We start from the raw sequence: 20,717 nt of genomic DNA on the forward strand, positions 1-20,717 counted from the left end.
GAGTTAAACTATATGCTTTAAACAGTGCAGTGAACTATAATATTTTTATCTCTGCTTTATGCTAAATTCTCCTAGCTTCAGACACACACAAAAAGCACATTATTGCTTTAAATATGGAACCCATGTTTAAGCATCAGAGCTCTGGATTTTCAACCTCCTCTATTGACAGAACCATAAATCATGTTAAAGTTAAGTGAATTACTGTAGCGTGGAACTATAGCTTTAACAATGTTTATGTAGTATCAGCTTACCATCTACAGAATGAAAGGGAGGAAAAACACTGATATTAGAAATGGGAATGTGGAGTCCTATTAACTTAACAGCAATATATCACTCCAAAGTCACAGATTCCATTACCATGCCCTTTTTAGTATCAAAGCAGAATTATATCATCACACACATAAAGGTTGTAGTTTTAAAGAGAATTTACATTTCTATTGTAAACTTATCAACTGCATTTCATTATAAGAAAGACATGATATATTCTCCTAGCAGCAGTTTTTATCTTGTGATGAGAATATATGAGGATGCATCATGTGTATTAAAAGTAATAATAATAATATGCAGAAGTTGACAGCATTTGATGTGAGGCAGGAATTCTACAAATATGGTAAATTAGGGTCTTTTTGACCTCTAGCTGTAGTCTTGGAAGGAAGGAGTGCTTTCTATAGGGTCTGATTTTTATTTCTGTCCCAATGTAATCAATTCTATAGTATTCTGGTCTCCCAAAGGCAGCAGAATTCTGACATGTTTTAAAACATTCTGCTCAAAAATAGCTAACTTAACTGGCCCCCTGCCCGTGCCAGAATCTGGAACCAGTGCTCAGTTCAGCTCCACAGGTTTTCAAAAGCAGCCTGTAATACTCAGCGGCCCAGAGTACACCAATAAACCCTGAGCTCAAACACAGCCCTCAGCACATTTTCCTTTTCCTAGGAGCTCCGTGGGCCTTGGCACAATGTCCTCCTGCCTCCCACTTGCTACTGCAGAACTTCTTGCAGGAAGAGTGTTCCTGAACAAAGGGTCCAGGTGCCTTGTACCACTGAGAGCAGCAGCAGCAAAGGGCTGAGAGCCAGCCCTGAGCTGGAGATACCGTGGCTCTGTTCTTTTCAGCAGTGCCCAGCTGCACTTGACTTCTGGAGCTGAGAGATGGACAGCCTGAAATTCAGCCCATTTTTGTGATGTTCATGGACAGGAACAGATCCTCCATCCACCCTATCTAAGGGTGTTTCACTACATCTTGCATTGGTCAGCTGTTTCTGTTATATTTTAAATCTTTCATCTATACTTGTCTACAGAATGTGGGAGTGAGAGATACCTAAATCTTACCAATGCTCAGAGGGTAAAGCCCATTTTTGTTCTCCAGCTCCATGATTTCCCAGCCTTGACACTGTGGAAATGGGAATGTGAGATGGGATCAGTTTGCATTTAGCTCATCCTTTGACCTGACAAACATGTTGCTAAACAGCCCCTTTGCGCCATTATGGGACTTCACAAATACCTGTGTTTTCCAGGGATGTGAATTCCCTTCCAAGGGCTCATCCTAGGACTGGTCAGTCCTACCCTCAGCAGCTCAGTATTTAAGTAGAGGCAAGTTTTGCCAACCTGAGCAAGCAAGTCCTCTACTTTTATCACCCTAAAGTCTTTTCCTAATGGGCAGTAAGAAAAATGGGGACTTTCAGAAACCTTTGAAAGTGTTACAGGGAAGCAGCTCCCATTGAAATTCTAAAGCAGTTAATGAATTCTCTCAGGACCTCTGCAAATCCCAGCCCGAGTTTCTTAATTATTTTTTTTTCTTGTTTGGGTAACTGCTTTCATCACCAAAATCTGTGGGCTTAAAGCTATTGTTTTAGGCTTCCATTCTTTACCTCTTGTATTGTATTATACACAGAAGTGTAAGTTCCTTTCAACAAACTTGGATTATTGCCAGATCTCCTTATTAAAAAGTCACTCTTCATATTTCCGATAAACACAGCTGTTTCATGGTGTTTGAAAGCATTTCACATCAGCCAGCATGGTGGCTTAGCCAATTAGTCCTCTAATATGGTCAATTTTGAGAATAAGTACCTTTGGGGTACAAAGGGTGGGATCCATCTCGCATAATTTGAACTGGCATCACTGGAATGGCAGCAGGAACTTTGCAGCACACAGGGAGTTAAAGCAACTTAGAAGCCTGACGTGGAAGCTGCTAGCAGAACAAACTGTTCTCTAACATTTCCAGGGAAATGACTTTTCAGAAAATACTTTCTTAATTGTAATGAAGCCAATTATAATGGCCTCAAAAACAAGCGGATAAAAAACGATCCCGTTTCATTATGGTTCTAGTGTTACTATTTCTAGGAAGGCTGATCAATGTTTAATGAAGTATTAGTAAACTTAATTATCACTTTCTAGAGGAGGTATCTGAGCACTGTGCCCTGCTCCAGCTGATGGGGCCAGCCCTTGTGCCTGTGAAGGAGCAGTGGTTGTGATTCCCAGCACTTCTCCCTGGAGCAGTCTGGGGTGATAACACCTTCTCCTGAGCAGCACCAAATCACCCTTTCAAAGACTTCAAACGATTTCAGGAAGAAAGGAATTCCATCCAGTGCTGTGGACTTGAAGGGGCTGGCAGGGCTTTTTTGGAAGAGGAGATGGAAGGTGGATGGATCAATATGTGGCCCCATATGCTGGGCTGTGCTGGTGGAAAACCTGTCTGAGCACTGTAGGTGTCCCTTCACCATGTCAGCAGGCACTCCTCGGGAGCAAGGATCCCAGGGCTCTTTATTAGGAACCACTCCTTTGTTCCAGGATCCTAAATAGCTGAAGAAAACTGTGACCTGTTTCAAATTAACTGATCCTTTATTGTCTCATCACTCGCTCGGACAGAATTCACAATTTTGGCTCTTCTTCAGAGCCTCGGCCACGTGCAGCGCTCACCTAATCAATGGGTGCAGCTTATTGTATTGGTTACTTGGTTATTGGCCACCACAAATCAAGAAGGGGAAAGGAAAGGCAAGACAGAGCTGCATAATCAGAATTCAGCATTCTGAAAAATCCTGTGACTTCTGTGCTGCACAGCACCCCGAGCTCATAAAACACTGAGGAATCCAGTGTAGCACGCAACAGCTGTACTGCATAATTACTTGGCCCAATAGCAGCAGTTTTAAAATACTGGTATATCTGTTGCAGGCCACCATACATTACCATCTCATTTTCAATAAAAAGTCTGGGATGTTTCAGACCAGCTTCAATGGAATTAGAATCATGTGTGCTTTGAAATATTTATGCTTGCCTTGAGATGGAAGGATAACTCCTGCCTCCAGCCCCTACACAAAATAACAGATTTCATAACGCCAGAGACTCCAACTCCTCCATACCTACAGCAGGTAGAAATGAAGTTCTGATCTTGAGTACACATCTTTTCATAGATTGTAGAAGTCATATTTTATGTCATTTACTGAGGTCAATAATAAAATATAGATGTCACAGGCTGAAAGACGCCAGGAGAAATATGGTTTGGCAGGATGGAGCTGCTTAGGGATACATAAATAATAAGTCAATAAGTAAATAAATAATAGACAAAGACCTATTTTATCTTCCATTTGAAGATCTCAAAGAATTTACAATCTCTGATTGAGACTTGTAATATCCCGTCAGAGCTAATAAGAGCCTCTTCTCTTACACAGGGTAATTTCCATCACTGTAGGTGTGGGTTTAGGAATTAAAGACTTTATCATTTTTATTAAGTCTGAAAATCATGACTGAAAGGGCCCTTGGCCTTTTTAGAGGCAAACAGGGATAATAATGACCTGCTTCATTACCCCTTGTGCTTTCACTGATTAAAAATGCTTGTGAGGGCCCCTATATTTGGAAACACCGTTGTGTTCTGCTCTCAGAACTTGTTGGAGTGGCCAGTTTTGTACTCTCCAGAGCTGCTGACCACAACTCAGCCATCAGAGTAATGGTCTGTGTCTGGGCCAGCAGATTTTAGACTTTAACATTTAATTCCCTCTCTCTAGTATCAGGCAGGCACATTTGTAATGTTGATCAGTTTAATAGTAGTGGTTTTTCTCCCCTTATCAAAGAGCCCTTTCTTTTGGCACTTGAGAAATTTGCTATTTCCTAGTCAGAGACTGCACAAACAAACCTTTGCAGATCCTTATTGCACTCGTCACTCCTTATGCTAAGGAGAAAATGACCCCTCCACATCAGTGTATGGCACGGGCTGAGGAATGATGCCAATTTTCTTGTTTCCCTCCCCCAGTCCTTCCCTGAGCAGCAGGAGGCCCTTGGAGGTGGGCTGAGGAGCTGGCCAAGGCTCCAAAGAGGAACCACATTCTCCCTGCAGCACTTTGCTGTGCTGAATTGTTGGTCATTCCTGCATTTCTTTGCTTCTCTCTCTCTTTGGGCAGGTCACTGACACGCACTCTCCACTTTCTTTTCTACCCTGACATGCTGAGGAGGTCAGGGCAGCAGAGAAAGGCTTGCTCCTTACATGCCACTGAGTATTTCTTTCATCTTTCTTACAGCAAATCAAATTATTAAAGGAAGAGCCATACTTTGGAAAAGCTAAGTACAATGTTGTCTTAGGCCTAGCTTTGAATTCCCACATGTTCCCTGGATAGAATTCTTTATTCCTTCTTGTCTTAGGTGCATTTCAATCTCCTTTTCACCCAGCAGACAAACAGAAATGAGTTTGTTCATAAAGGACAGTGCAATTGCATAACAATTTCAAACAGTACTAAAAGAGCTGATACTAAAAGGAAATTCTCTTTTTATATTTCAGAAATTCCAATTTATTCCTTACTTAATTAGATGTTTGTCACATAAATGTCCATTTCTCACTTTTATCTTCATCCTTCATATTCCATCTGGCACACAAGGAAAGGGGGAACTACAAAAGCAGATACAAAGGAAGGGAGGAAGACAGAAATAATGTAGGCTAATAAAAATTTTGTTGTAGTCATCAAAATGCTGGCTGGGATCTACCTGACTGAAGGTGTGTGGGTAGAATGGAGGTGTTGACCTCAATGCAGCACCAGTCAAGGGCTGGGGATTATTTTGGGGTGAGGTGGCTCCTTGGACACTGTTGAGTTCTCTGTCCATTGTAGTAATTGTCTCCATGGTGGTCCCTCACAGTTACAGAAGGGAATCCCCCTTTATCTTTAACTTTGATGTTCCTCTTTTCATTGGGGATGTTTTCAACAGAATTAAAGGGAGCAGAGTTGTGGGGTTAATGTGGTTACAGGGGAGCTTTTCATGGCAAGGACAAGGGTTTCACATCCATCCCATACCAGCACCCCTGGCATGAGTGCAGCTCTCTTTGGTGGTGGTGTCAGAGCAATAATTCCTGTCCTGTGGTGGAAAGGGATGAGTATAGAAGGGCTGCCCAGCCAGCCCTCAGTGAATGTTTACAGGAAAAGGCAGCAGTTTCCTTGCTGCTCTTTCTGACTTCACGTTTTATCCACATCCTCAGGCTCTTGAGTTTGCTAATGGTTTAATAATGCTAAAGAAAAAGAAGTTATTAATAAAGTGTCATATTATTAAACTGGCAATGAACAAGAGTAAGAAGCAGATTTTAGCTTTTATTTAACTGAAGGTTTTTCATAACATTCATCATGAAATGAATGTTTGCTCATTTGTGTTTGATTTTAGTTAACTTTCCTGCATCTCTCCAATTTTTCCAAATGTGCCAAAGGCTTTTTTTATTTTTCTTCCCCTCTTGTATATTTAAATTTTTCCAAGCCAACACCTGAGTTTCTGTAGGATTTCCCCTGCCTTGCATAGCCTTTATCTGATTGGTCATATGCAGTGTACGAGCACAATCTCTGCACATGGACACCCCTGAAAGACTCCTAGGGAGCAACAAAGACTGTTTGGTGAGAAATAAACAATGATTTACAGATGAGCTTGTGTGCAACCAGATTAATTGGTCATTCTGAAGGAAGAGTGAATCCTCATTTTAAAGGGAGAATTCATGGCACTGTAAGTGGCGGCAGTTGCTGCCTCGTGGTGACAGCTAGCAATGGGAAGCACTGTTGGCTAACAAGAGTCCAACCCAATATATTTTGAAGGCCAAGGAACTGGGCAAAGGTGTCACATAATGCAGGAGAGCAAAAGGCTCTGGAGCTGCACTTGTAGTTCTGCTGAAATCAGCTGAGGGTAAAATCGGTCATTGCCAATGGGCTGGTGTACATCACACCTCTGCACCTTCTCTGGAGTGCATTTTCCAGCTGGCTTGTTGGCCCATAAATTCACCAAATTAAACTTCATCCCTGAGAGCAAGCTGGGGGCTTGCTGAAGATCTGAGCCCAGCGTTATTCAGGAGAAATGTAAATGTGATTTTCCAAACGATCTCGCCACTTTGTGCATGTTCATTAAACGAAAACACGTTACTTAAAATAAATGTTCCTGAAGTGAGATGGGGGAAAAAAAAACCCCAACAAGAAGTGTTAGACTGTTTTAAAATTATCGACCATTTATACTACAATGTAAAATGGATTCGTATGTGCAAATCCAAGTTACATGAAATGTCAATTAAATCAACCCTAATCTCCCAAATACATTTTTTTATTGCCTGATTGATGAGGGCTGCTCTCAAGGTGATGAATAGTTTTCACTCTTACAAAGGACTGCTGATTCCTTTCTACGTGTCCACTAAAAACACAGAAAAATCCTGCAAAATGTCTGGCTCCGCTTGCTTCCAGGATCTAGATGAAGTGAGTGTAGGACACAATGTGGTCTAATATATTAATTGATGTATAAACAATACTGTACATTTAAAAACAAACCAACAACATAGAAAAAACAAAGCTGCTTAAAACTACAACAGATTTAAACTGTTTTATTTTTCCAGAGGCAAAGCTCTATATAACGTCTTTGTTTTCTTTCCTATAGCAAGTCCACATGCAACACCATCGACTCTTCATTTTCCAACATCACCCATTATTCAACAGCCTGGGCCATACTTCTCACACCCAGCAATCCGCTATCATCCTCAGGAGACTCTGAAAGAGTTTGTCCAACTTGTCTGCCCCGACGCTGGTCAGCAGGCTGGACAGGTGGGGTTCCTAAATGTAAGGAAGCCGTTTTTCTTTCTTCAGAAGTGTTTGTCCTTTGTAAAAATTAACCAGGGGGTTATGGATGGGGTTATTGTAACAGCATGTCGCCTGAAGGAGCGCACCTTGAGGAGTTGCTGGAAGGGAAAACAAACAAACAAACAAACAAACAAAAATATATATATATATAAAATAATAATGCTGTGCTCCAAAGGCATTATAAAAAAAAAAAAAAACCAAAACAAAAACAAGAGACCTCCCCAAAAAACCACTCAACCACATTGTGGTGGAAGCAGCTTAAAGTGTCAGAGAAGCTGGTGCTTCAGTGACCTGCTGGGTCCCCCCACAAACGACTTTGCTGCATGTGTTGTAACCCTTGTGGAACCTGGGTTAACAAAATACAAAGGCAGAATAATTTTTATTAATTATTTTTGAAGTTCAGGGGAGAGTGGGGGGGAAAGAGCAGGAAAAGGGAGGGTGAGAAACAGATGTTTCAGATCAGCTAAGTTCATTTAAAAAAAAAAAAAAAGATACTGCCTTATAGCACTTTAGATCAAGTTGACCAGTACTTGAACTCAAGATGTTAAAAGTACAGTTTATTATGGTTTGTTATTTCTGTAAGCAGTTATCTTTTCCCCTTATCTCTATGAAAAATTAAGCAGAGTTCCAAAGCTTCAAATAACCATTTTCATTTTTTTTTAATCAAATAAAGTGAATCATCTTGCTATTATTGAAATAGCATTCTGGACGAATACAGAATTTATAAATTTTATGTAAATCAAATCTAAAATAATGCTCTGAATATTTCATGAAATGTAATGCATGTAACTTTTTCCAGCCAATGAAGTAATAACTGGCAAAATTACTGCTTCTCTCCTGACATACTGAAAGTGTTAATGAGAATTAGTTTAATTATTAGCATCTAATTTATTACACTTATTTAATAAGCTGCATTGTTCTCAGTGTTTTCCTTTCCCCAGCAGAAAAACTGACTCTACTTATTCCAGCCAGTCCTGGCTTTGAATAATGTCTGCAATATGTTAGCAGATACATTTATGTCTAGACAACAAATCAATACAGTGCTTTTCTTTTTCCTTGAGTATTCATTTGCTTAATTTATCCCAAACCATTCAGCATTATGAACTGTTAGCACACTCACAATGAACAGGCAGCAGGGGTCTTCTTGGCAGGAAAGGGACCTAATTGGGAGACAAGATAGTGTTTGAGAGATGTCACTAACATATTAGTTTATTAAAGGTGCTGGATGTTGGAAAAATAAACATCCCTGAAGGATTGCTTCTTGCTGCAAACTCCAGCAACTGCAGTCTTGGAAGTCTGTGGGAGTGCTGTTAAGTTAAATGCAGATGAACTTGAGTCTTACCTTATCCCCTGAACCATTTTTTGCTCTGGCACAAGTGTGATTTGCACCTCCACAGCTTTAAGGCCTTTTGTCAGTGCCAGAGCAGGTGAAATGAAAATAGAGTCCCAAGTGTTTTGCCAGGATGGGTATTTTGTCCCTGGCAATTCAGGCTAATGGAAACCCTATCAGGAATTAAAATATTATTTTCTTTAGCAGTACTTAGAATATGGAGCTGTGTTTAAAGCTGAGCTTTTATCATCAATGGAAAAGCCAATGTTCAGTGCCAGAAGAGCTGCAGTGAGATCAATTTGTAGAGTGCTGTCGAAAATGATCTCATCATTTTTGTCACTAAAATGGAACACCTGATTCACAGCCTGTCCTACTTTCTCTTTATAATGGTATTTGGCATCTCTCTGTATGGTTTTCAAGTGTCCAGGCTGGGTTACATTTAAAATGTAAACTTAATAAGCTGGGGGGAGGGTTGGCATGTTTTTCTAAGCCTGATTCCTGTTTTTGTGATACTTGAAAACACTTTTACTTAGGGACACATTTTTCTGGTGATTAATTGAAAGACCACACTCATATAGCTGATCCCCTTCAGCCTGTGACTGACCACATCCCAGACTGAAGGGAGGGTGGTTTTTTTTCTTCCAGTGTGTAAAATGAAGCTGTTCTAAGTTCACTCATTTCTCCATATGATCCTAATGGCAGCTAAACCAAGAGCTACACTATTGCTAACTCAAACGGGATGTGGGAGAGCAGCTATTTTAATATAAGCTCATTCATTTTCCTGTAATGAGATATCAGCGTGATTTTTAAGACCACCAAAAACGCTTGTTTTTTCTCTTAATGAGCAGTATCTTTAAGAAATTTACACTCAAGTCCTAGACACTGATATCCTGAGGGTATAGCACAAGCACGAAACTGGGGGATTTTAGGGGTCAAAAATACTGCTTCACCTCTCACTGAGCATGGGTTAGTGCTGCAGGACATGTAAAGAGGAGTAGGATTTAATCCAGGACAATTTAATCTTAGTTCAGACAAGCTGCTAGTAGGACAAGTGTTTAAAAGCCAGAATTTCCATAGTTTCACAAGGTTCACAGAGTTTGACACAAAGTTCCTTGAAGTCCATGAAGAATTTGAGCCAGCACTTTCTTTGCCACCTCTCAAGTAACTGTAAATGTATTGCACAGAGTTTTGAACTAGATTTGTTTTTACTGGAGGTTCCTAATAGCTGATTTTTAGTATAATTTCTGTCTGTTTGCTTGTTTCTCGGCAGCCCAATGGTAGCAGCCAAGGCAAGGTGCACAATCCATTCCTTCCTACCCCAATGTTGCCACCACCACCTCCGCCACCAATGGCTAGGCCTGTGCCTCTGCCAGTGCCAGACACAAAACCTCCAACCACATCAACAGAAGGAGGGGCCACCTCTCCCACTTCTCCAAGTAAGTATAGACGCAGCGGGATCCACAGCTGGGCAGGGATAAGGCCTGCACACACCTTGGGAAGCAGGAGAGCTCTCTGCTCTCCACCATGGACAAAGCTCTGAGCTGCTCCTGTGTGAGCGGGGAAAGCCTTAGCCCAAGGTTGCAGTTTTATTTTTGACTTGGTTGGCATTTCACGTAACCACGTGCGAGGGAAATCGAGGCCGGTGGCTCAGCTGTGACACAGAGCTCGGATCTTTGGGGTCTTGTTTGCTGCCATGAGGATTTGAGTTGATATCCCATCCCTGGAAGTGCTCAAGGCCAGGCTGGATGGGCCTCTGAGCAGCCTGATCTAGTGGATGGTGGCCCTGCCCGTGGCAGAGGGGTTGGAACTGGGTGATCTTTAAGGTCCCTTCCAAACCAAACCATTCCATGGTTCTGTGATAAGTTGGTGTCTCAAGCCAGGCTTTAGAGCACAGATCCCACATGGAAGTCAGGCAATCTCCTTGAGAACATCCCTGCTTATACACACTGGGCTAAACTAACAACTCTTTCCAGTTTACTTCAATTGCCATTCTTTTGGGAATAAATCTTCCCAGATTAAGCCAGACATCTTTCCCTTATGCCGTGCATCTTAGGCAAGAAGTTTTGGTATGTCTTAGGGCCAGGGAGAAAGCTCTAATCCTCTCCCACCACCCACACAGCTCCCATATGCATTTTGTGTAGCCACAAGTCAAATTTACGAATTCCTGGATACACACTTGGGGATGCCACTTTGGAGTCACTCTTCTGGGAAACAAATGCAATTCAGCTGTGTCTGATGCTTTAAAAAAAAGTCTGGATGTTCAGGGAGTTAATTGTGAAATGATTTAATGAAGCTATGCTCAAACTGACATTTAAAAACAAAAGGGAAGCTTTCAGTGCTTTAATGGCAACTGTAGGGGACTTGTTCCACAGTGAAGGGAGTCCAAATAACATCCACAAACAAAAATCAATCTAATCGAAAGAGCAAATCCCTTTGTGTGCTTTTCAAGCTTATTATTTAAATGCTATATGCAACCACTGCTTGATGTGCAGAGAGGTACTCACTCTTCAGACCAAGCAAAGCCTACATTTTTAAAGCTTTATATACTGTTCAGGAGACTTGCACAGGTTCCAGGGGGCATTTTTAAAATCTGGTAGTTCCTCAGAGGTTTTCATTGCCTTCTGCTACACGATAGTGCATCAACTGCAAACTCAGCAAGATGCTCTGGCTCGCTTGGAAATTGAAATGGGTTTTAGTATGAGACAGTCTGGTAAGATTGTGAACACGATCTTCTAGAATCAGGACTTCTTGAATTGATCAGCAGATTTTTGTTGAGTGCAGAAGTTGATTCATTCCCTCCCCTCCGCTCCTCTTCCTGACCTTAGACCAACACTGGTGCTGTCAGGAAGCTTTGACACTTTCTGAGGGGACTTTTGAGTCCTATCAATGAGATTCAGCGGTGGGATCTAAAAGGTTAATGTTTAGTCATAGTTATCACTGAGCACAGTCAGCAGTGCCTTACTATTTCCTTGCCTTCAGAACCGGGAAAAACAAAACTAGGTCAGTGTGTACTTGTCATTACGGTTGTGACTCAGTTTACTGGCAATGTTTGGTGTCAAAAAGAAAAGAAAAAATTCCCAACAACATTTTAGCACTAATCTGAATTTTTATGATACTGTGATTGTGTAAACAAGCTCAGAGTGTGTCTGGCCAGATTCTCAGCTGGCAGAAAAATGGGTATTTCTCCTCTGAAGGGAGCAGGACACCCATCGGTGTCTGCTTGGGGCTGGTCACTGGGCTTTGTGTTCAGCAGACAGCTGCCACGTTAATTGGGAATGGAGGTTTTCTCAAGAGCAGCCAGTTAATGGTATTTAAACAAAAGATTAGGAAAATAATTACTGTTTGTTAATTAGCCACGCTGATGACTAAACATATAGTTCTGTACATATTCAGGCACGCATCTTCCTTTTGGTGAGGGGTTTGAATAACAGTGACTCGAGTTGTAAACAAGCATATAATTTAATTTAGGGAAAAAATTTTACAGAAAAGTAGATTATAAGAAATATTTTCTAAGAAAAACTATGACATGTAAAGCAAAGCCAGTGGAAGCATTGGCCACATAAAGAGGAAAGCAAACTGAAGTTTGAGGCGTCGCAGGCAGGGTTTGCCAGGAGGACCCACTGGGCTCCATTCAGTGTGTCAATCAGGACCAACCCTCCATTTCCCTCCGTGTTTATTTTTTCCTTAACTAAATATTAGCCTTCAAACAGCGAGTGCAGATTCACCAGAGTTCCATAAAAGCCTCACAAAAAGGTGTTTTCCATGGTTACGAGCTGCTGGAGCGCACCGGTTCTGGGAGTGTCGCCGGGCTATGGCTGACTGCCCCGCAGGGCTTGAGGATATTGGAAAGTCACTAATGCAACAAAGGCAGGAGTGATGTTAAATTTTGGCCAGACTCTCTCCTTAGCCGTGTGGAAGAGAATGATCCCCCCTCCTCCCGAGGAAATGGAGTGAAAGGGGTTGGCATTTGCTCCATTCTCCTTCCCTTTTTTGGTCTAGCAGAAAGCCCTCAGCAGAAACAAAATGCAGTCACGGCCCAACCAAAAATTGGAATATGGCCCTCCTGAGGGGTGCAGGAGCCAGGAGCAGCTGTTCAATACAGCAAGGCCTCCTGGGAGCGAGAGCTAAAAATCACAACAAGGTGGTTAATGATTCTCAGAGCAATAGTGAAACTCTCCAGCTGTGACATTAACCAAAACATGAACATTAGTGCTGTCCAAGGAAGGAAGAGCCCCTGGAGATGCACACTGGGGATTTGCCACTACTGGGTGGCCAGGCATGCTCTGGGAGCTGGCAATTTCAGCTGTGAATCCTGTCCCTTTGGAAAGCCAGCATTTTCCTCAGTCAGATGGCACAGCGGAGATGGGATTCACGAGGCTTGGGAGGTTCAGTTTTCCTCCACAAAACCTTTCTCAATGGAACATAATCTTCTTTGATATCAGAAGACCCCATTATCTTATCTCAGATCTCTTCTTGATTTTCTTTGGTTGGTAACCCATTACAAACACAACACAGTATTTTCTTGAACTTGGCAGTTTTGGGGTTTTATATCTCACTGCCCAAAGCAAACACCATCTCCACAACATTCCAGTTGGGCTTTATCACTATCATAATTAAATCATTCCAGATCAGCCTGAGATACTGCCATCCTGTACACCCTGACTTTTAAACAGCTTTTTAAAACAAAGTACTATTTTCTGAGATTCACAACTCTTAACTTAAATGAACTCATTACTTGTTAATGTCCCTTTGAACAAAAGAGTTTTCTTGTTAAATGGCATTTGTGTCAGGATGAGGAGAATGATCTTGTGGCTGTAGTACAGGACTCCTAAAGCCAAGTGCCAGGTCCTGCCCTTGGGTCACAACATCCCGTGGAGCTCTCCAGGCTTGGGACAGAGTGGCTGGAAAGCTGGAAAAGGACTTGAGGATGCTGGTCAGCAGCAGCTGAACATGAGTCCACGTGTGCCCAGGTGGCCAAGAAGGCCAAAGGCACCTGGCCTGGATCAGCTCTGGTGTGGCCACAGGACCAGGGCTGTGACTGTCCCCTGTGCTGGGCACTGGTGAGGGCACGCCTTGAAGTGCTGGAGAGTGTCCAGGGAAAGGAATGAATCTGGGGAAGGGTCTGGAGAACAGGAGAGGCTGAGGAGTTGAGGGAGCTCATCCTGGAGAAAAGGGGGATCAGGGGGGACCTTTTGGCTCTGCACAACTCCTGACAGGAGGGGACAGCTAGGGAGTAGTAGGGCTCTGCTCCCAGGGAGCAGGGACAGGACAAAAGGAAATGGCCTCAGGTCACACCAGGGGAGGTTTAGGTTGGATATTGGGAAAAATTTCTTCAAAACAGGGGTCAAGCACTGGAGCAGGAGCAGTGGTGGAGTCCCCATCCCTGGAGGGATTTAAAAGCCCTGTGGATGTGGCACTTGGGGACATGGGTTAGTGGTGGCCTTGGCAGTGCTGGGGTAGGGGTTGGACTCAATGATCTTAAAGGTCTTTTCCAACCTAAATATTTCCATGATCCTGCAATCAGATTGGCTTTCTCTCCCTTCCTCTGCTATGCACTGACTGAGCACCTTCTGGGTGAATTTGAGCTCTCTGTTCACTCCTTTCCCCATCCATAAAAAAGAGGGCTGACTATCACTCAATTTGCTAAAATTTGCAGTTCCCTCACAGATCCTCAGCTGCAGAATGCACTGCAGTGGGAATTGTTCTACTGCACTACATTCCTCCAGTTAATCCTCTTGCTGCAGCTTGAGAAACAGGACAACTCTTCACATCAAACACATGTACCTGTGTCATCCTGGTCTGTAAAAGGAAGACCTAGTGGTACATTAGGTCATCACTCACCCAAATCATCTTTACCAATCCTTTTAATCCAGAATGATGACAAATTACACACTCCTGCTCTCAACAGCAATTATTTCAGGACAGTATATTTAAAAGTAACATTTCCCTACTGCAGGCAACTTTAAAACACACAACATCCCCAAAACTGTTTGTTTGTCTTGTCTTTCATACAATTTCTTGCCATTTTGGCTAAATATCAAAGCTGTCTGTGTGAGCAAATGTTCTTTCTCTGCCAGCTCCTGTTTTGCTTGTTCCTGAAGTGAAGCATCATAGCAAATTTGTGGCATCACATTCATTTCCTTGGCTGTGGGCTATGATGTTGCAGACAATCCTTAGTGTATTCCAGTAGCAGAAAGAGCAGGCTGGGCAGGAAGCTGTTGCTGTTCATGCCCAACAGGACCCCTCTCAGCTGGTGTGAACCAGGGTAGGTCTCTGCAATTCCCATGGAGCCAAACTGATAAAATCTGGAGAAGATCTGCCTAAGAGCCCTGGCTGCTGTTCCTTGTTCCTTCCCATGCTTAGGCTTTCCCCAAATTGGAGTTTGAAGACCCCAGCATAGGCTTAGCTTATATTTATGCTATATTATAACATGACCCAGCTTTATCCAATGAGACAGTTTGCCCCATCCTAATTCTGGGCAAAGTCTAGGGATCAGACTTCCAGGAATCCCACCTCCATGCCAACCAAGGGCGTTTATCTGAAGACAGTAAGATGCAGCTGGAAGTTGATCATGGTCTAAGCAACACTCAGTACTTCTCCCTTTCCTGAAACAAATCTCCCCCTAACAGGGGAATGTGTATTCCATGTCAGCTTAATATTCTGCGCCAAACTGGCCCCTTCCAACCCATAAACATCCCAGGACATTTTACAGCAAAGAGGGAACAGCACCTTGGGAGAGTCCAGTGTAAATCCTCTGCATATTTGTCGTTTTGGTGCTCTTCCCTCCTTGGCTTCAGCAGTGCAGTTCTATGGCCTGAAGGAAATACCAAGCTGACATCCAAGTATTTTCAGAAAGCAAGTTAAACATGGTTTGGAGCGGAAGGAAGGTGTACATAGCAACTCACCCAGCGAGCTTTGAGGGGACTTTTGTGCATATTACACACTTTTCAAATGCTTTCGAATTTTTTGTTTGAACAGAGAAGCCATTTAAGTCAGGATTCTGCTGGTTCCCCTTTGATTTTCTACCAAATATCACAGCAAAAGTATCTGCCAGCAGGGAACTGTAAACAAGATCTTGAGTTCCTTCCCTTCTGGGTGGAACTTACCTGCTCCAAGGGATTAAATGGCCTCTCCACTCAATCTGCTCCTTTAAAAGTAGACCAGGAGAACCAAACAACAGATGTTTGGTTTTTGAGCTCTAAGTTAATTTTCCCCACTGTAGAAGGAATTCTTAGTCTTGCACAATATTAGTTCATTAGTTAGTTTAAAAAAAAAAAAACCTCCACAAAGGACAGTGCAGAAGAATCTTAATACAAGGCACAAGCAACAGGGAAATGTCCTTTGCAAATGTGTGGTTTCTTTGAATTATTAACCAAATTAACATGGTGAAAGGTGATGAGAACATCTCACCAGATCTACTCAGTAAATTTCTTCCTTGATTTGCAGGTAGGAGTAACATCCACCTTACCTGTTCATAGTATTCAAGCTGCACCACAATTTGCAAAATCATCTCAGGAAGATGAATTAGTGCACATTAAAATTCCTTTAAGACTTTGTGAAGGAGAAGTGTTCCTTGCATGATTTTTGCAAGGGTTAGCTTCTTGGAGAGAAAAGCTCACCTCACCAGAAACAAGTGGGAAAAATTCCTTCTTGGAATCCAGGAGTGCCTTATCTCCCCTCATACCAGTAGGAAATGAAGATATGCAGTTCCTGGGGTGATTTCAGGGTATCTTGATAAAAGGGAGTATTCTGATGAAACTGTGAGAGCTAAGAGGCATCACAAGATGTTTGTGAGACTTGAAGGATGAGGTTCTGCATGCTCCTAGACTTGGGAACTCATCACCCAAGGGCTTTTTGGGAGGCAGAACATCCACATGGGTCCAAGTGCAGATTGGGCATTGGGTGAGAAATCCCTCCAGGGCCTTAATACAGGAAGTCCCTGAGCTGAAAATAATCAGAGGTGGGAAAGAATGGGAGAAGGTAAATATGTGACCTGTTTTGGTTGCATCTGCTTATGACTTCTAAGAGAGGTGACAATGGCCAAGGAGGAGCATTGGTCTGATTTGGCACAGCCTTAAACCAAAGGCTCCTCCAGTGTAATTCCTGTTCACCAAGCATTTGCTTTCAGAAAGGTAAAAGAGTTTCCCCCACACAGCCAACTCCATGTCTTCTCTGACTCTTAACTCGCTTTACTTTTCTGTAACGTTGAGGCCTCAACATTATATTTAGCCTGACTGGAATTTGGCAAGGAACTTTCCTTTTACTATTGGTTTTTTTTTTTTGGTCTCTTCATCGGATAGTTAGGTTGTCTGGGGATTTTATTCAGCAGAATGCATTCCCATAAATATATTCAAAATAGATAGGAGCCCTCTTTGTATTAAGGCATCTATTTGCGTTATTTGAATTTAGATCTAAACATGCAAAAAACTGAGGAAGAGAGAAGATTGCTTGAGGGTTTTCAAATGAGAGAAAGACTAAAAATGCATTGAAAGCTTTTGGATGTGGAAGTACGTGGCATTGTGGACAGTTGCAGTGGAGAATATAATGCAACAATAAAATCATTAAGTACTTCAAGTTTGGAAGTAATCTGGGTTCTTGGCTTGCATTGCATTTAATAGCTTTACATTTATGGGAGCCACTCCAGTTTTTAAAGGCAGCTTCAGCCTTCAGACTGATTGCACTTACCACCCCAGTGAAACTGCAACCCATTAATTTTTTACCGAAAGGATCTCCCTAGTTTGTCAAACACATCAAGTGAACATTTTAGAGAGTGCAGACCACAGTAGTATGAAAACCAAAACTTTATATCCAGAGAGAATGCTGGATTAGCATGAAATAAAGGGTCTGATTCTGTTAATGAGCACTTAGGTAATTTCATTGCTATACAAAACTCTGTTAAAAATAAAGATACCAGACATTCGAGTGAAAACAGTCAGGACCTGCAGAAATCTCCTGTGCCAGCCCATCATGGAAAGGCCTGCAGTGGTTCTCCTTCAGGCTGGAGAGCTGCCCACCCTCCCCTGAGCCCATGTTTGGGGCCATGCCCTCTCCCAGCAGCCCAGTCCCCTACGTGTTGATCCCCCCACCATTAAGCCCAAACCTTTCCAGTGTCTCAAACCAAACTCTCGCTCTCTAAAACGTTCGCACATTTCTATGTCAAACATCTGCTTAGGTGGCTCTGAGACAGTGTGTTTTGGTGTTGTTCGTGTGCAATCTAGTGCCGCTTCCTCAACGCATGTGTCCCTTCCCTTCACAGCCTACTCGACACCCAGCACCTCCCCCGCAAACCGATTCGTCAGTGTTGGACCACGGGATCCAAGCTTTGTAAATATCCCTCAACAGACTCAGGTGGGCCGCTTTCGACTTCTCTGTTTGCCTGCAGCCTCTTCTCCTCCTCCTCCTCCTCCTCCTCCTCCTCCAGTGTCCTCTAACGTGTCCCCGCGGAGCAGCTGCACTGCCGCTGTCACTTCACCCACATGGTCTCAGTAACTACAGTGAAATGTCACTTGCACTTTGTTTGTCTGTTGTGGTTTTTTTTTCCTTTGTTTGTTTTTGGTTTTTTTTTTATTTATTTTTGGGGCTTGTGTGGTGATAACGCTGCTTTCATGACTGGAAGGTCCTCTCTCTGCTTTCTAAGGTGTTGGCTCCCAGCGCGCAGTTGTTTGCTCTAGGGCCGGGGTTTCAAAGGCTTTGGCTCCAACCTGCTCCCCAGGCACTGCATTTAATTGTGTTCAGATTAGATGATAGGCAAAAATCCTCCCTGCCAGGGTGGGGAGGCCGTGGTAAAGGTTGCCCAGAGAAGCTGTGGCTGTTCCTGGATCCCTGGGAGTGGCCAAGGCTAGGTTGGACAAAGCTTGGGGCAACGTGGGCTAGTGGAAGGTGTCCCACGAAACAAGATGATCTTTAAGGTCCCTCCCAACCCAAACCAGTCTGAGATATGCAAAAGGAGCTCAGAGAGACCCATCAGGTAACAGTGCCCTGTAGTCCCCCAGCAGTGACTGCTCCAGTGACTTCCATGGGAAAAAAAATACTCAAATTCCTGGTTGGCCATTTGCATGGTGGGCTTTGAGCGAGCAGGAGATTTTTGTGATTGTGAGCACATCTGTTTTCCTTATGCAAAGAGAAAAAAGTTCAGTTGAGGCAGGCCTATAAAGCTGGGTTAGCTGAATTCATGGTCCTGCTATGGTCAAATCAGAAGCTCAAGTAAACATTTGTGTTTCTTTAGGAGAAGGACGAGATTTAAATGTGCTTTTTCCAAGCTGTATCAAATTCCCAGGGTCGATTAAGAAAATAGTTGTTGGCAGTTTTGTTAGCAGCTAATTTGAGACAGATGTTGAAAAAATTAAGTCTGGGCTTAATATCACGTTATCATGGGGGGGAAGGTATAAAAAAGTGAGCAGAGTTAGTGCTTTAGGACAACTGTAGTTTATAGTTTGAAGTGATTGCTTGACTACGTTGCAATTCTTTTAAAGGTCAACTACACAAAATATTTGTGATTCTGTTTTGAGCTGGTTGCAGTGACTAAAAAGCAATAATTCAAATAACTGGCAAACTGGGCATTACTACCCTTGGCTCTTGTAAGTTCTTTCAAATGGTTTATAGGCTTCTGAATAATTAGTGTGCAGATTAATGGCTGTCACATGCCACAGTAGGTGCATGAAGACAGACTCCTCGTTGTGATGGCTTCAGCACCTCCACTGTCACTGAAACACAGGTCACTCATTCCCAAAGATTTCCAGTTTACAGGGCTGCAAGCAGCTGCCTGTGAGCACAACGTGGTTTTTTGCTGTCTGCTCTTTGTGTACAATTTGTTAGGGGCTTTAGTTTATAGCTCTGTGCACAGCACAGGTTAAACTATATCGAATCTCAAACCTTCTCTGCATTAAATAGGGTCACAGAAAGTACAGCAGCAATGCAGAGAGGGGTTTAACCCATCAGATTCTGGGGGGTTTTTTTCATGCCTTGACAAAACTCAACCTGCACCCCACTTTTCCAGCCTTGTGCTTTTATGGGGTTCATGGGTGTGACAAGTTCTCATGCACCTTCCCATTTAAATCATATTTCTCCAGTTGTTTTGGAAACAACTGGAATACACAGAAATACACTGAAATCAAGAAACAGGAATGTTAAGGTGTGCTGCTAAAGTCCTTAAGCATTTGGTCTTTTCCTTCATAGCTCAGGAAACCTGAAACCCTTTGGAGAATGCTACTTACCTTTTCCAGAAGACTTGAAAAACTCCTAGTTGGTAAATTGATTATGTAGTAAGACACAACAGTATTAAGTCTCCAAAGATATTTAAAACTTACTTGCATCCTGCAGCCTAAGTTTCCCAGATAAGTTTGTTGACTGTAAACTTTTATCCTCCTTATTTATGACTTAAATCATTTTAAAGTGCTCTAGCGTTACTTTAAGTGCTCCTCAGTAATGCAGTGTAGTGAATAACAATGCTGTACAGTGAAAAACAATACTCAAGCACAGCTTTCAATTAAAGTCTAACATGCTGCAGTGGGCAAGGAGACTGACTTCCAGTCTCTGACTCCAGCTGCATCTCCCTGCTTCTATACATCATTACACCACCACAACCCACTTGATACTAAATATATAATTTATCAGCAAACTCACTACTTATTCATGAAAGAACTCTGAAGTTGACTGTGCTTTGAGTCAGAGAAGTGAGGTAGAAGTGCTAACTGCAATGATTTGGGATTTATGTAGCATTCCTCTAAACAAAGACAGGCTTTTGTGCTCCTTTTTGCAGAGCATTCGTGTATAGAACGACCACTTAGGACATTTTCAAAATGAAAATGTAAAAACATATAGGACTGCATTATTAAAAGCAGCTGGGGTGGCTCCTTTCCATCAGGGTCTTTAGAGTACATCCAGAGCCAGGCTAAGATACAGGTCCTGAGGACCACTAACAGCCAGAGACACAGTTGCCTGAGATAGGAGGAAGCAGGGAACACTCTGAGCTTCTGGAAGTCAAGCTTAAATATAAGGGTTAAGTGACTCTTTGCTGCTGGAACAATAAAATAAAAATGAAGGCTGTATCTGAACATCTGCTTTTTAAAAACTATGGTCCAGCTACAAGCCATATGAAAATATTTTGGTCAGATTTTTGGTGGCTCTGATGTTCTCTTGGTGGAACACTGCACTAGAAGCACTAGTTACACATTATCATCTTCATCATCATCATCATCATCATCATTAGTCTTCAAGTGCTGCAGAAGTGAGTCTGTGCACAGGGATGTGGCAGCTCCACGGAGCAGGAGTCACAGTTCCCATACATGGGCATTCCCAGAACATTGGAATAAAAT

The 20,717-nt window shown here is 42.6% G+C and overlaps 1 protein-coding gene across 17 annotated transcripts in view; it reads left to right on the forward strand.

The window, feature by feature from the left end:
* The window catches only part of NFIA (nuclear factor I A), a 349,114-nt gene that overhangs the window by 301,421 nt on the left and 26,976 nt on the right, over positions 1-20,717 (forward strand). For 11 of the 17 annotated variants that reach the window (XM_036387937.2, XM_054515833.1, XM_036387931.2 and 8 more), the window contains 3 exons: positions 6,874-7,052; positions 9,674-9,839; positions 17,660-17,751. In XM_036387937.2, the coding sequence (XP_036243830.1) occupies positions 6,874-7,052; positions 9,674-9,839; positions 17,660-17,751 (437 nt within the window). Of the gene's footprint in view, positions 1-6,873; positions 7,053-9,673; positions 9,840-17,659; positions 17,893-20,717 lie in introns of those variants that run through there. The other 6 variants (XM_036387930.2, XM_036387943.1, XM_036387932.2 and 3 more) reach the window with 3 other exon arrangements.

The sequence above is a fragment of the Molothrus ater genome, chromosome 9, assembly GCF_012460135.2.
Source record: "Molothrus ater isolate BHLD 08-10-18 breed brown headed cowbird chromosome 9, BPBGC_Mater_1.1, whole genome shotgun sequence".
NCBI classification, from domain to species: Eukaryota; Metazoa; Chordata; class Aves; order Passeriformes; family Icteridae; genus Molothrus; species Molothrus ater.